Source organism: Periplaneta americana, chromosome 16, assembly GCF_040183065.1.
Source record: "Periplaneta americana isolate PAMFEO1 chromosome 16, P.americana_PAMFEO1_priV1, whole genome shotgun sequence".
In the NCBI taxonomy this organism is placed as follows: Eukaryota; Metazoa; Arthropoda; class Insecta; order Blattodea; family Blattidae; genus Periplaneta; species Periplaneta americana.
In genome coordinates, this window is record NC_091132.1 from 44,393,141 (window position 1) to 44,410,182 (window position 17,042).

The window sequence follows — 17,042 nt, forward strand, 5'->3', positions numbered from 1 at the left end:
TCAACGCGTTTCGAGGTATAATCCAAGAACTTAAGTTTGTAATCGATAATAATATTAATTTTTTTAGATAATCGAATGATGTTATCGATACAAGTCTGCTGATGCATCCATTTTATCCTAGATGGCTGTGTGTTGCCAAGGAGACTTGTTTACTACAGGAGAACATTTTGAACTTTTTTTACACCTATAATCTTCTAAAATCAAAGGGATTCACATTTTACAATGTTGAGACAATCCTTAGAGAAATTCTGAAGGACTCAATTCAAATTTTGCAGTTTCATCTCTATTTCAAGTAATATGATTCACCTTAATTTTCTCTTGAAATTTATTGTATAGGGATATCATTTTATTTTTACTTCAATTTTTATTGTACCTGAGTTTTTTAATGTACTTCACTCTCATTCCTTCAACCGTCCTCCATACAGATCCAAGACCGCATATACAGTCATAGTAGCCTTACGGTCATAGTAAACAGTACGTTCCAAAAATATGTTCGCGTTTTCCAGTGACGAAAGAGCTTTCAATATTGCATCATTTTCCATTTTCCTACGTCGCATCCCGGTTTCCCCCACCTGCTTCTACTCGCCTCTCTGTAAATGCTAGTGACTAGGCTGTCTTAGCTCTTTTCCGAGAACATTAATTTCTGTTAGGAATTGGTCGTCTACGTAATATTATACTCATACAATTGTTTAAAATAACTTACATAAAAGGGCCTCGTTAAGTAATTAACTGTCACGTGATTTTCTCCCTTTCTACGACGCTGCGACGTAACCACTTGGACGGACATTATATAGCATGTCAGAGTAATTTTATCTTTTCGGACCGGGCAGAAGTGAAGATTGAATTTACAGTACGTAAGGTCTCTTTTTATAGAGTAAGTACAGAATTATTTCAACATGAGTTACTGATACGAAGTACGAACCTGGTAATTGTAATTACGTACAATAGTCTATAGTGCGATAATATGCACATTAGAACTGAAGCCTGTATCGAAATGAACGGCCAGCATTTTAAAAAATGTGTTTAAACATCCATATTATGATTATTTTTCAATTTAGCTTCATTCTCTATAGTGTATGCTAATGTGTTGTAGACAGTATAATATACACTGAATAATGAATACGTCCGCATGGATAGCTCAGTTCGTGAGTAAAAACACTCAATGTTAATACTGTACTTCATTTTGATTAAACAAAAACCTAATGAAAATTATCAAACTCAAAATCGCGATATTTCCTAGTTTACGTAAATGGATGAACTACTTTTCTTCCCTCCTATACTTAATAAGTGATTTGTTTGTATATTACACCAGTACCATCGAACTCCAGTCGTGGAAGGGGGTAGCAAACGGTGTTTCCGGTTCTTAATCGTTGATCCAAAGGTATAGCCAGGTTAATATTAGAAATGTTAGTAAAAATAAAATGATGTCCCTGTATATAATTCCATTGTTCATTGTAAACTTTTATATATGTATTTCTTTCCTGTATCCTTGTGGTCACCCTTACTGAAGGACAGATGGTTTTATTTTATAAATCCGATATACGGCAGCCAAGATATAGCAGCACTAAACTAGGAAGTTTTCATTTTGAGGTCTAGACCGTTTTACGCACTTCTAATTGAAATGCATGCAAGAATGATGATTTCAAGAGGAAGACTGGGCTGACAGTAGTGAATGGAGGCTGAAAGGTATTATTATTGGGAAGAATAAGATATCAAATTCATGTGATCGTTCTTGTATACAAAGTATTACAACGCGCTAATCTGTAGCGTTTACCCGCTGTCGATCGCCACGCGGTGACATCAAAGTGAAACTTCGTGTTGGCATGGTGATCGAGGTTGTTGCAGCTGTTTGCAATATCTAATGCGCAATTAAATGACAAGTGACCGCTCTGGATTATTCGTCCGAAGCCATTCGGAGAGATTTGAGAGGTACAACTCATTTGAAAATCAGGCTAATGAACTTGGTTTATGGAACTATAAGCGACATGACAAGGGAGAAAGGAGATCAGATTTGTGTTGATCTTAATTCAGTTAGCTCGTAGAAATTCATCGGGTGTAGCATTTGCTACTAATAGGGTTGCTTTAATGCAAATTGTAACATGAAATTGAAGGGTTCAGAACCATAGTGGGCCAAGCGCCATTTACTAAAACCGTAGAAAACAAATGAAGTTATTGCCATAATCCAATGGAAACATATAGCAAATAATATGAAATATACACATTCAAACTAAATGATATGTCAATCTTCATTAACCTATGGTATTCACTTAATTTTAACCCTTGCTTTTTCCGTTTTTATTAAATGGTGCTTGGCCCACTATGGCTCTGAACCCTTCAATTAGTAACGAATTTAATACTGCAATTTTATTAATGAAATGCGAAATGAGAAATGAGAAAAAGGGTATTGCATTATTAACCCATTAGTGCTCAGAACTATTTTCGTTTTAATTTTGTACATTTTTTTTTCACATGTACCTGATCTATGCATCATTCATATAATGGAAAATAAATTTAAAAAATCCTATAGGCATCAGAAAATGCTAAAATTTCATTCACTGAGCACTAAAGAGAGAATTTTGCTGGTATTTAAAATCTGGCTTAGAGTAATTAAATTATCATGACATATTATGGAACGAAATACGCACACTTTTGCATACTGTAGCGCTGATTGACAACTGAAGTTACCACATGATTTCACAATACTGTAAGATATACCCACAATAAAACCATTGTAATCAACTCGCTTTAAAATATTAAGTGAACATTCTGAAATGTATTTTAGTAAGATTTGAATAATTACATAGGATTTAACAGTAGTAATTACATTTTAGTTTCATGTATGTAGTAGACACACTCAAAATCACTGCAGAATTTCGCGTTTGTACTCCACAACAATTGATCTTGAAATGAAGGATTGTGCCTGAGATGACGGGAACATAATATGTGTAGAAGATCTCTTATCACAAAAAGTATCAACCTAATATTATGTTTATTACAAATTTTTAAAACAAAAGGTAACTAAAGTTGCCACTGAGAGAAAGTGTGTTAAGAGCAGATTACACAATGAATGATGGATGAACCATTAGAACGAATATATTTTGTAAAAGATCTAGGTGTAACTATTAATCATAATTTGATTTTTTATATTCACACACAGTGTTTAACATAACGAAGAATGCTCTTATGTTAAGAATTCAAAACATTTCGATTTCCACACTTCTTTTTATTTGTGACTGCTTGCTTAATTGTATTACGGCGTTTAATTTGGTCTCCCACTTCGAAATCACATACTGGTACTAATCAAATTGAAAAATAAAATCAGAAAAGATTTTCTACTTGATTTAAAAAATATCATTATTCCTTCTTCCAATAACAAAATTTCGTAGCCATTAAGACTTCTTCAATAGAAATTATAGACAAAATGTGTATCCCTGAACAATTTCTTAAACATTTACATACATGGGAAATGTTTTCTTCCTCCTACAGTGCAAACATTCTTACCATTGAGCTAGGGGTCCTAAATATGAATTTATTTATTTATTCATTTATTTATTTATTTATTTATTTATTTATTTATTTATTTATTTATTTATTTATTTATTCTGGTGTAGTTAAGGTCATCAGGCCTTCTCTTCCACACCACCCGAAATACAAATACAATAATAGAAATAAAAAGGAAAAAATACACTATAAACAAAGTAAAGCCACACAAAAATATACACAGGTTGCATTCATATAAACTTTAAATGAGTGATTAAGTATCATAATTAATTGTATCCTAACTAATTAACTAACATAAGCAAGAAACTTGCAATTTTAATCTATAGTTAAAGAAAACACAAATCAACACTTCTAGCATTACCTAAAAAGAATATTAATTTTAAGACAAAAAAGAAAAGAATTACTAAATAATATAAAAGACTTGGAAGTATGTTTTTAAAATAGCTATTTGCTGCAAATCGTAAAATTAAAATTTTCATAATTCACTGTTACAGAAACCTTTTATGTAGGCAAATGGTTCTTTTTTTTAGGTGAAAGAGCAAATTTCAGAAATTAAGCATATAAAATTTCGTAAAAATAAAGCCTAAGGATGGTGGTGGTGGTGGTGGTGGTAGTTGTTTTAGTAGTAGTAATAGTTGTTTTAGTAGTAGTAGTTGTAGTAGTAGTAGTAGTAGTAGTAGTAGTAGTAGTAGTTGTTGTTTTATTTTGCCTGGCAGACTGAAGGCCATAAGGCTTTCTCTTCCACTCAACCAGGATATGGAGAAGTAAGATTTAAAAACTATAGGGTCTATACATTTTAGTGTCGAAGGTGTATGTAACCCCTTAAAACTCTGTTGTGCCATATAAGATCCCTAAAAAATGCTAATTGAACGTATTTTCAAACTTTCGCAGGAAATATATTGAGATACATGCTATGTTGTCCCGCGCCGTGGCATCGTGGTCTAAGGCATCCTGCCTAGGACTCGCGTTACGGAATGCGCGCTGGTTCGAGTCCTCATGGGGGAAGAAATTTTCTCATAAAATTTCGGCCAGTGTATGGGACCGGTGCCCACCCAGCATCGTGATGCACTTGGGGACCTACGATAGGTAGCGAAAGCCAGCCCAGCCGTTTTAGGCTGGGGGGATCATCGTGCTAACCACATGATACCTCCATTCTGGTTGGATGATCGTCCACCTCTGCTTCGGCATATGAACGTGAAGCCAGCAGCCGGCTGATCGGTCTGGGCCCTTCAAGGGCTGTGGCGCCACGGATTATTATTATTATTATTATTATTATTATTATTATTATTATTATTATTATTACATGCTATGTTAAATTATAAGTATATCAATTCGGTAAATTTATGGCAACATTCAAACACTAACGTTTTGTAGAGAGAAATAAAGAAACAATCTCAGCGAATATGGCTTTTATTGTAATCCAGTTTGTCTTAACAAAGACATCATATTATGCTATTTGAAGCATTGATGTTGTAAAACATACCATTTAGTCTTCTATAGGCTACAAATATAAATATTATTATCCTGCTTTACACTCTATTAACACGAGAATTTATTACGATGGCTATGGTAAGCATTCCATTTACTACATTCGAAAATTACAAGCAAGTATGCAATTCCAAAGCGTACCTTTCCTGCGTATGTAATACGCGCGTTTATGCTTCGGAATGCGCTGAATTGAGTGTTTTCCATAGCGGTGTATGATGGATATGGAGGGATAGCACACATTTACTTTTCTTATCTAGGACAAGCAATTAGCTGGTAGAATGTCTTAGAAAAGTAATTTTGAGGAATTCCTGATTTTATACTTTTAAATGTGAGTAATTCTTTCTTAATATGAGATTATCGGCGAAGTATAAAAGGGAATCATTTCGCCAGAAGCTGTCAGATTACACCGATAGCTCACCAGAGAACATCCAGTTAGACAACAGACATTGACGAAGACTGTCATCTAACATGGATTACAGAAGGGTAAGTAACAATTTTATTATTACAGTTTTGTAGTAGTTTATGCACTTAATATCCAGTTTAAAATAATTATAAACTTTAAATGTGCGACGGCATAAGCTGTCAAATACTCATAATATTCTATTGTAATGTGATAATAATTAGTTTAAAATTTTATTATTTGAAGTTTACGATTGAACTCAGTACAATGTTGTGGTAAATTATTAATACTTTTAAGAAATGAAGTCAATTACTTCCCAGTCACTAAATATCTTGCATATCATTGTTTAATTTATTTAAAATTACATTTTAGAATAGTACAATGTTAAGTAAATCAATACAATCGCCAAGTGAGCACAAAAAATTAAGATCATATGTTCAGTCAAATAACATATATAAATGTAAATTTAACTGAAAGACTACGACGTGTTCATAATGTGTGTGTCCGCTTCATCTGCAATACTCGTAGATTTGATCATATAACGCCATCTTTTGAAACTTTCATGGATCTGCCTAAAGGAGCGAAGAACAGCACATTCTTTATCTGTTTTATTTAGAATACTAGCCGTACCCGTGCGCGCCGTTGCACCCGTTAGAAATAAATATAAAGTAATTACATAATTAAAATAGGACATTTGATCCAGGAAACATTCGTGTTTGATAGAAGGATAAATCGTTTAATATGTTACTTAATTTAAATTGCATCCAAATAATTAAAATGCGATCATTTTGGTCCAGAGACACTCATTTGGTGCAGTGACAATTCCTTTAACATGTTTCTTAATTTTTATTACATGCAACCATAGTTTAATGAAGATTGACTTCATTTAGATTTAATGTGTATATTTTATTTTACTTGTTATAGGTTTCCATTGAATTATGGTAATAACTTAATTTTAACCCTTGTTTTCTACGTATTCAGTAAATGGCGCTTGGCCGACTATGGTACTGAACCCTTCAAATAACTTAAATTATATTATATTATATCAGACGTTACTCTAATAACATTATAGCATTATGTCCATCTAGAAAAACTACACTTTCCAGTGGTGAAATAATAATTAATTATACAAATCGGTTAATTTAGCTTCCGATATTATTTCATACAAATACAGAAACACTCTCTGTAGGCTATCTTTCATAGCTTTCGATTGTTGCTGTCCAAGGCCCCTTATAGACGAAGTCATTTGTTTTTTAATTCATTACACGGCCTTAGATGGCAGTTATTTTAATTTTAAAACTCATTTATCTCATTAAATATCAGTCTTATCAAATTTGTTAAGGAATAAAACTTATCGCAAATTATGTTTGAAGAAACATTAGTTATGTAATATTTTTCACAAAAATCAATAATAAGCGAGATATTTCGATTTATTTAATTCAGGCCCCCTTATAACCCCCCTTTTAAATAATGTATTTTGAATGCCATATAGCCTAAAATCTAAATTACAAAGAACTTAATTTATATTCCAATTTTCATCAAAATCCGTTCAGCCATTATCACGTGAAAAGGTAACAAACATACATACATACAGACAGACAGACAGACAGGCAGGCAGACATAGAGACAAAAATTAAAAAAAAGCGATTTTCGGTTTCAGGATGGTTAATTATATATGTTAGGACCAATTATTTTTGGAAAATCGAAAATTACCAGAAAAATTTCGTCTACAGATTTATTTTTAGTATAGATTATTCACTTCTACTCCAAAATATCTGAGAACTCGCTTTGAATATCTTACAACGTTGCAGAACCAAAGGAATTTATGCTTCCACTATTTTGATCTCTGAACTTAGAGTATCTAAGTTATTCAGGTTTAGGCCTATAGTGTTTTTGATAACTTTATAGAAGTTTATTTTGAAAACGCATTTGCTAGAATATTATGTTCAATAAACGTTTCTTTATATGAAAAGAAAAAAAATGTCATTATTAATTTATTTAGTGGATCTGAGGGAGGTGGGGTATGATGATAGAGACTGGATTAATCTTGCACAGGATGGGGACCGCTGGCGGGCTTGTGTGAGGGCGGCAATGAACCTTCGGGTTCCTTAAAAGCCATTTGTAAGTAAGTGGAGGTTATGAAGGTCATATTAAGCTGAATGTTAGAATTTATAAAACATTTATACTCCCGGTTGTTCTGTATTGTTTTGAAGCTTTGGCTCTCACTTTGAGAGAGAACAGAGGTTAAAGATGTTTGAGAATAAGGTGCTTAGGATAATATTTGGGTCTAAGAGGGATGAAGTTACAAGAGAATAGAAAAAGTTACACAACGCAGAACTGCACGCATTGCATTCTTCACCTGACATAATTAGGAACATAAAATCCAGTCGTTTGAGATGGGCAGGGCATATAATACGTTTGGGCGAATCCAGAAATGAATATAAAGTGTTAGTTGGGAGACTTGAGGGAAAGAGACCTTTGGGGAGACAGAGACGTAGCTGAGAGGATAATATTAAAATGGATTTGAGGGAAATGGGATATGATTGTAAGGACTGGATTAATTTTGTCCAGGATAAGGACCGATGACGGGCTTATGTGAGGGTGACAATGAACCTCAGGGTTTTCTAAAAGCCATAAGTAAGTAAGTAAGTAAGTATAAATGTCATTTTGAAGTGAACTTGTTTTTATTTTATTGGGAACCCACAATTTTTTCATTCGCTTTTAATTTCACGCACAGAGCTAACAACTTTTGTCTGTAACATTCTTCTGTCAGTTTTTTGTATTTTTAAAACATTTAACAAAATTGAAAGATATTATTGAACATTAATACTTATGAAAGGTTACATCTTAGATTACTTTTGTTTACTTTTAACGTAAACATATTGTATTGTAAACATAACCATAGAACATAAATACAGGAAAAATAAAGAGTAGAAATCTAAGTCAAAATCTTTCAATGTTTTTCCGTGTACTAATATTTGAATTATGTTAATTAGTTTGTAAAAAAAAACAAGGCTTTTATTTAAAAAATCAGGCGAAAGTTTATGTGTGTAAAATCACAATATGATGAAAAATGTTTAGGTGCCCATTTGAAAGACCAAGTTGACATTTAATGACGTTAACAAGGAGTGCAATATCAAATATATCAGTTATCAAATGACATTGTTTCTTCGCTTTAAATGAAGAAAAGTTTATTCAAAATTGTATTCTCGCAAACACGTTGCTTTGGAGATAAGCATTTGGAAATTAAAAAAAGAATACATTCCGTATAGCTTATTACATATCACCTCATAATATAAAATTATATAAAAATTAATCACTTCATTGCAATGTAATAAACGTAGTTCATAATTTATTTTTCTGATATTTATGACTCATTGGGATGTGAAGTTATGATGTTGAACAATAAAAAGGTAATTGATGTTAGCTATTACTTCTGTAACACTAAGTGTCCTTACATCATATTATTCCATTCGTTTCTATAATATATTTCATAAAACTTGAAACACTTCCTCATTCGTACATTATCATAAACTTCACACAATCTAATTCCTATCTTATAATGCCCATAAATACGTGAAATGCTGCACGATTGTCAAGCTGTATTATAAAAGTAACAGAGAATTTATTAAATCTCTTCGATAGCGCCAAACATCTTTATTCTCAGTGTACAGTTTTTAAGTTATGTAAGCACAAATTTAAGAATTAGGTACTTCGCAGACGCTACCACATAAAGGAGAAGAATATCGGAAACAAATGAAGCGAGACGTACATCATCCATCAGTAAAATAGGGATGAAACTAGAGTGAATTATAATGGCAAGTAGAGTAATTATCTCATGCCCCCATGTTAAAATTCACAATTAGATCACTAGGTTCTCAGTTTCTGCAGCCGTTAGTCCTGTGAACTAACAGTTTATTTATTTACCCTGTAAAATTTATACGTTTTACTAGTTAAACACAAGTGTAATAATTGAAAAATGAGTTCTATTCAGTCAATACTTAACATAGAACTCATTTTTCAAATAATATTGTACTTAACGGAACCAATATGCCTTTGAAATTACAAGTGTAATAGTTAGAAGTCCTAACCCGTAAAGCAGAAGATCATGATTTAAATCAGCGGTCATCAGAACACTTCACCCTCGGGGTAGCAGACAAGACACTGCCCTAGCGTGCATTCGTCACTGCTGGCTGGCGGGTATGCTGTCTCTCTATCCCTTGTGCACGACGGAGCATATTTCCTTACCCTCCAAGCACTCTACCCATTTCAGTGAGTGCTGACGACCACTGATTTAAACTGTGCCTATAATTGTGTTGAGCATGGCAGATCAGATCTTTCTCTGGAATGTAAGGTGTTTAGAGCGTAGTGCCTACCACACCACGTTTTTCTAGACCGAGGTTATGAAATCATGAAGCTCTACCAGTATTTGACCCCTAAACGCGTTTGTGGAGCCGAAAGATGCATGCTTTTACCTTACAATAAAATTGGTTAATTAAACGGTAAAGCAGTCAAGATTGTCAGTAGTTGATTTCGTTGCAGATCGCCACTGTATTCGCCGCTCTGGTGGTTACCGCTTTCGCAGCGCCAGGTCTGGAGAGTCTGGGGCACTATCAACAACTCCCTCTCGCTCACGGTCACTTGTCTTTCTCACACGCTCCTCTGCAACTCCACGCGCCTTTGCCTGTAGCTCACGCTCCTCTCACTTTCCATCATGCTCCCCTTAAGCTGGAGGAAGCTCCCGTCTCTTTCCATCACGCTCCCCTTGAGCTCCCCAAACTTTCTCTTCAAGTTCATGCCGCCCCACTAAAAATCTCTCATGTACCTCTTGAAGTCGCTCATGAACCAGAAAAGAATGTGAGTATAATTGTTTACGTAACTTTAAGATTGTACGTATTACTGTGTCGTTCCACGAAGCGAGACATAGAGAGTTTTATTACGCTATAAAATTTAGATTTTAGATTTTCATGGAAACTTAATCATTTAGAATTTGATACTTAAAGAAAATTTTTCGTCTTTTTTTTTCATCCATCTATGAACCTAATATATTGAATATTTAATTCACATAAGGATGTTTTTTTTTTAATTCTTTAAAAAGTATTCAAAAGTTCACTGTAATTCAGTGAACAATGGACACTGAAGCTATTTCTATATTACAGCATAATAAATACATTAGAAGATATGCTGTTCTCACAATACCAATTTCAAAACCCTTGTTTTGTACACAGTTTAATTCTAGGATCCATGCTTATGAATTTTTTCCGTTCTTGTTTCGATTAATACTACAGATTTTTTTAATGTAAATCGCACTCAGAATCGTCTATGATGTTGATGAACAAGTGCCCGTATCTCGGAAGATATTAATTTAAAACCCGTGTTTATTGGAATTTGTTTTCTAGTTTTGATTAGTACTACCACCTCTCAAAATATTTAATTATTTTCTCTTAATGAAAATCACATTAATCATCTAATGATGATGATGATGATGAACAAATATTAATATGTCGGAAGATATTAATTTTATGACCCATGTTCATTAAACTTTGTTTTCTAGTTTTGAGGAATATTTGAAGCTATTTTAACACTGTATAACAACCAGTTTTTTAAATACACATTTATATTTAGTAAAATTTGTTCTTAAGAATGGGTATGATATTGACACATAGGGTAGAAAATTCCATAAAAGTGTTCATCGAGAGCAAAAAACACAGTTCATAAAAGACACTGATGTACTTAAACTTTGATTTGCTGTAACTTCAGTCTGACTTATACTATAGATTAAAATGTAACCTTGCTAGCGACAAGTATAAAGCATATCTAATTATGTACTAGAAGAACAGAACGCTACTTATTAAATCAATTTCTTGTGTATTAATATTTTTCGTATTAGCAGTTACAATTCTTTAGACCTCTTTTCCTTTAAATTGGTGTCCTGTGTGCAAACTCAATGAGGATTTTGACCTAGTAATTTGTCATACTTCCCCAGACAGTGGTGTATTTCTCACTACAAATTTCAATAAGAACTTGCCGCAATCTTAATTTAGGTTTGTAGCTTAGGCCTATAAATTCAATTCAAAAGCGATTTACTAACAGTCAACTTCCACCGTATTCAATAGATAGATTGCTTCTTTTTTCTGCCGGTCCCTGATAATGGAGCACATAATTACTGTATGTAGCTCCGATGTGTTTGGATGTTTCAGTCTACGACAAGGTACAAATAACCGAAAAAATCTTACCACGCTAGAACAGTGAAAGTCTAAAATCTTATACATTCATAATGTGAAGTTTATGGGTATTAGAACCATGTTCTACCTAGAGTCACACAACGTTTCGAAGTTACATATTGGCTCCATCGTTTATCAGAGATATTATCCAATACTAAAATGTCAAACAGTATAAAAATGTCCATAATGTGATAATGTCCAGATAAGTAACAGGTCTAAAAGGAGAGAAATAAATGTCGAATTGTATGAAATCCAAATTTAAAGTGTCAATCTGTACCTTTCTGTACTTGTCTCAGATAAGCTTCCCATCATGAAAGAAAGTATGGAAATGACAACGAGGAAATCTATTTGTTGCTTCAATTACAGTACCAAAAACTTTTTCCTAGTACCGGAAATTTATTTCTACATCTGTGACATGGTTAAAATACCCAAAAACCTGGCATGATATTGATAGTTTTTAAAGTCTCAAATCATACTTTCGTATATATTCAGTTTATTTTGTGCAAAATTTATTAAATGTATTTTTACATGCAGGCTCCAGCCAACTACGAATTCAAGTACGGAGTGAAGGACGATCACACCCACGACATCAAGGAACAGCACGAGAAACGTGTCGGAGACAAGGTGGAGGGTTACTACAGCCTTGTTGAACCCGACGGCACCACCCGTACCGTCAAGTACACAGCCGACAAACATAACGGATTCAACGCCGTGGTCACCAAATCCGGACACTCCAGCCATCCCGAGAGCTCCCACAAGAAAGAAATCATCCCCATCAAGCAGATCATCCCTATCAAGAAAATCATCTCCGCCCCTCTGATCACATACTCCCACGCCCCCGCTACCCACTCTTCTGGCGAGGCTACTAGCTACTCCAGCTACAGCTCAGGGCATGAATACAGCTACGGCCATGGCCTGGACCTGAGTAGCTACGGCGGTCATTACTAAAGAAAACGAGATTATCTTAACCACGGGTCTCCTACGGCAACGGAAAATCCGCGAAGATTAAAGTGAGAAGAAATGTAGTGAGATTTGAGAAGTCACGGATGAGAACGATAACTTCTTCTCCCCGGAAGTGCCAGTCCTAGGATGCACGCTGGTATGCAGAGTGGTGGAATAGCGTGTGGCACAGTTAACGCACTCATGCATGTTATTTTCTCTTACACTTCCGTTGAACTTTCTCGTATATCGTTTATTCTGTAATGTTATTGATCCCATCTATTGCTTTCAGACTCTTCCCACCCAGTTTCTTCTCTCTTAATACTATTGCAACTTGCATAAATTTTGTGATTAATCGCTTCCACATCTACTTCTCTAACTTTCGTCAACTATAACTCTATCAATACATTCTATAAATTAGTTACATGCATAATAACGTTAATATCTGTCACAGAGACTACCAATTCTTTTACAATATTTGCGGTGTTTTTCTCTGTAAATGTGACGATTTCAAACATTACATTTTTTCTCACATTTGTCTTTAGAATTCTGATGAAACTAGCAAGTAACATTGTCTGGAGAAATCGTATTAATATCTAACGTGATTTAGGACGCTACACAATCTATTAAACCACCATTATCATAGTTTCCAACAACGTCTAAAATGAACATTTTTATTGGAAATTAGAGAGACATATTTTATTTTCGGAAATTATTTCAGATTTCATGCAGATATGCAAGAAAGAAGTTTCATCATGAATTCTATTCTTATATCATTTGTAGATCTTCATTCTTTTTGTCGTTTCCATTTTTCATTGTGGTTTACGTAAGAAATTTCATCTGTAGAGGCATGTTTACATATATAGATTTAACTTATTATTTCATCTCACTGTCATTATATTTATATATGACGCATTATAATTCCGCATATTATATGGTTATTGTTATAAATATATACACATTTATCACAGTAATTTTGTTCTTATTGTTGTCATTGAAATTCAACCTTGTTCCCACTTCATCATATTCAGTACTTTCCTTATTTCCAACAATTATTATTATTAAAATAACCCTTAACTGGGGAGGTACACCATTGGCCTGCAAAAAATTAGTGAAATTCATTTTTTTTATATCTCGGCTACTATGAAAGTTAAATGGACAAACCTTTTCATGCTTAATATACATATATTACACTTTATAAAACACTATTCAGAATATTAAAATAGCTAATAATGACATGTAAAAGTAATATCGAAGTTGCATACTTCCTTCAGGAAATATATTTTTCTTTTTCAAAAATGTTAGACAATTTAATAGCCTATTGAAGATAACTATTAAGAAAAAAGAACTCTTGAAGCAATAGGTGAAAGGTCCTGGGCTATGTTATTGATGTAGGTCTTTGAAACATTCCAGTAAAAGAATCATGCAGATGTTTAATTGTATACGATATTTTATTACGTAAATGCTTTACAGTTATAAAAATTATGCCAATATGATATTATTTTTACACGTAGTTATTAGATATTTTAATATTCTGAATAGCGTTTTATAGAGTGAAATGTACATAATATATTAAGCATGAAAAGTTTTGTTTATTTAGCTTTTATAGTAGCTGACATATAAAAAGATGAATTTCACTAAATTTTTACAGCCCAGTTGTATACCTCCCCCATTAAGTGTAACCCGAAAAAAAAATCTTTCTTCATTTCTTGTTACCTACGGCGACAAGTTACCATTCTTACTATGTTACCAAACTATGTTGTTTGCTTATCAATGTTGGTAGCACTATATTGCGAAATGAGATCTGGCTGGTTACCGAGTGACTTTTTTTTTCTTATAGCTCTAAAACTTCATATGCTTAAGGGCTTGCCTTCCCAACAATTTTTCTCCACTTTCTTCCTATCTTGAATTCATTTTATCCAGTTATTAATTTCAATGGTTTACAAATCTTTTCATTACCCAAGCTATCATTTATGTCTTGTTCTGACCTGTATTTTTTTTTTCAATTTATTAGTTTCCATTTATGTATTTACTAGTGCATTCTAAAGATGGGTAAAAAATAACACAACAGTTATTTTGGAACTGTTCCGGTCTCGGAACTGTTGCAAAAATGAACAGTAGGTCGGAACCTCCTGTTCCGAAATAACAGTGTTCCGACTCCGAGCTGCTCACTTGCCCAGCTGTTGAGGGCTCGCAGTACCGCGTTGCACAAGGTATGTTCCGACTCCGAGATAACAGTCGGAACGTCGGAGCTTGTTCCGATGAACCAATGACAGCTGCGGTTACACTGTTCTCGTTGTTCTTTATGTTGTACTTGGAACTTCGTTGGATGAAGTTGGTACTTGAAACTCTCACGTGGTTGGAGGGGGGGCGCATGGAAATTGAAATCCTTGCGGTGGCGCGAACTTTAATATCAACATTTGTAAGACTGGCCAATCATCAGTAATGTTATAGTAAGTATTTAATAACCTGTAATATTCATTCCCGCTTTATAGTTTATTTCACCATTAGTTGACTAATTCTGTTTTAGAAACATTCTACAAAGTCATAAAGTACGCATACTATTAATTCATTGATCAGCTGATTCTATACAAAGGTTAAAGTCGTAAATGGTAATGAGTGGTTTAGTTACAATGTCTGTATGTCGTTTGTTGAGGTTAAGTCTGACAAGCACAAGTTTTTGTGATATCTTCTCTGTTATCAAAGAACGACGAAAATGTTGTAGCATTATTTGTTGGAAACTACCCATATAAGTACTGATTTGGAGAGCGAGGTTTAATGCGAAGTTTAAATTACACTTTGGTAAAGATGCGATTCCAACATTTTACTAACCCACTGCGGGATTTCCAGGTTTCAGTACTGCCAATATATATCTTTTTTATTATTTATGAAATTGTAATATTTATTATTATTATTATTATTATTATTATTATTATTATTATTATTATTATAACTGTGCATTAAGAAAAGTAAAAATAAAAATTAATGATTTGTTTTTTTTTTATTATGTAATAGAGAGAACAGAAATTACATACCATATGTTTTAAATGTTATGTTATTTTTTTTAGTTGGCTACCATGTCTTTATAACTTTATGTACGAAAACAAAGTGTTGTATTCTGTCCTTGTAGTCAACAGCTGTTTAATTACTAACATTAAGCTTTTGAGTTCTGTCCGCATGCACAGCAATTTTCCAAAATCGATTCGAATGTGCATTGCAGTGTCATCTATAGATAAGAATGTGTACTATGTCATGCCTATGAGTGCTCCAGTGTGATCAGCATGGTGAAGAGGGAGGGTACTGTACCGTTCGTTTGAACGACTCAACGACTCCGACTCATCACCACTGGTGACTGTTATTTCGGAACTGTTATTTGGAACATAGTATTTTTTCGGAACCGGAACCGTCGGAACTGTTCCGGGAAAAGAACAACTTCGCCCATCACTAGTGCATTCGAAAAGTAATGGCAACATAATTACTGTTTCACACTAAATTCATTTAGATTACTTTTGACATCACACACTTCAAATATAGTCTCCTGCCGTGTCAACAAAACCTTGCCAAATTCCTTGGAAGACGCGGACTTCATCTGCAGCAGCATTTCTGGATATCTCTCTCACTGATCAATCTAAAGCTCTTCCGATGTCAACTCTTGATTGAAAGCGAATGCCTCACTTCCACCCAACTTGAAATAGTTCAGTATAGTAGGATTTCTCTCCCATAGGCTTCTTGTAATGCCCTAAAGCACTGAGTTACATTTTTTTCTCTTGCAGCTTGGATGTATATTATGAAACATCTTTGTTGGTATCTTTAGGGCTGTATTGTTTATTATAAATCAGAAACAGCCACTGTTTTTACAAAATATGGCTTCTTTGAGACTTTCAATATTGCAAATTTATTAAAGAATCGTTGCTCTATTATCTAGTACAAGATTTCAAAGATCATCGCTAGGAGCACTGATTTATAGCATTGTTGCCATTACTTATCGAATGAACCGGTATTTAATAATTCTTCCTATTCATTCTATGTCTACATATCCGAATCATCTACGACTTTGAGACTTAATAGCATTTATACAATTTTAATTCTGGATTAATTTATGTAATTAACCTATCTTATTACGTATATAATAATAGCTTTAAATTATTTTTGATGTTTCTTCTAAATGCTAATATTTTTCGTTTCTAGGAATCATTGAGTACCCATGCGTTCAAGATTACAGATATAATATATTACAAATCAGTTTTAATATTCAAAGTGGTTGACAATCTGAACGTATTTTAAAATGACTTGGAATGAGTTATCGGTTGATTATTTTGATCTTTTTCGTCTTGCAGAATGAGTTGTAATTGTCTATCGAATAGTTGCCATATCGTAGAATATTACAAAATTAGTTAAATTACCAAACTGTAAAACAATAATATGAGGAACTCATTTAAAAAAAAGTCTCTTTCCCACCTGATAACGAAAATGAACTTCCTATGTCCATG

The 17,042-nt window shown here is 33.6% G+C and overlaps 1 protein-coding gene across 1 annotated transcript; it reads left to right on the forward strand.

The window, feature by feature from the left end:
• Positions 1-5,364: 5,364 nt before the first annotated feature.
• LOC138691012 (cuticle protein 8-like) lies at positions 5,365-12,853 on the forward strand. Its single transcript, XM_069812652.1, has 3 exons — positions 5,365-5,472; positions 9,932-10,246; positions 12,148-12,853. The coding sequence occupies exons 1-3, from the start codon at positions 5,458-5,460 to the stop codon at positions 12,559-12,561; spliced, it is 744 nt and encodes a 247-aa protein (XP_069668753.1). The 5' UTR covers positions 5,365-5,457; the 3' UTR covers positions 12,562-12,853.
• Positions 12,854-17,042: the final 4,189 nt, after the last annotated feature.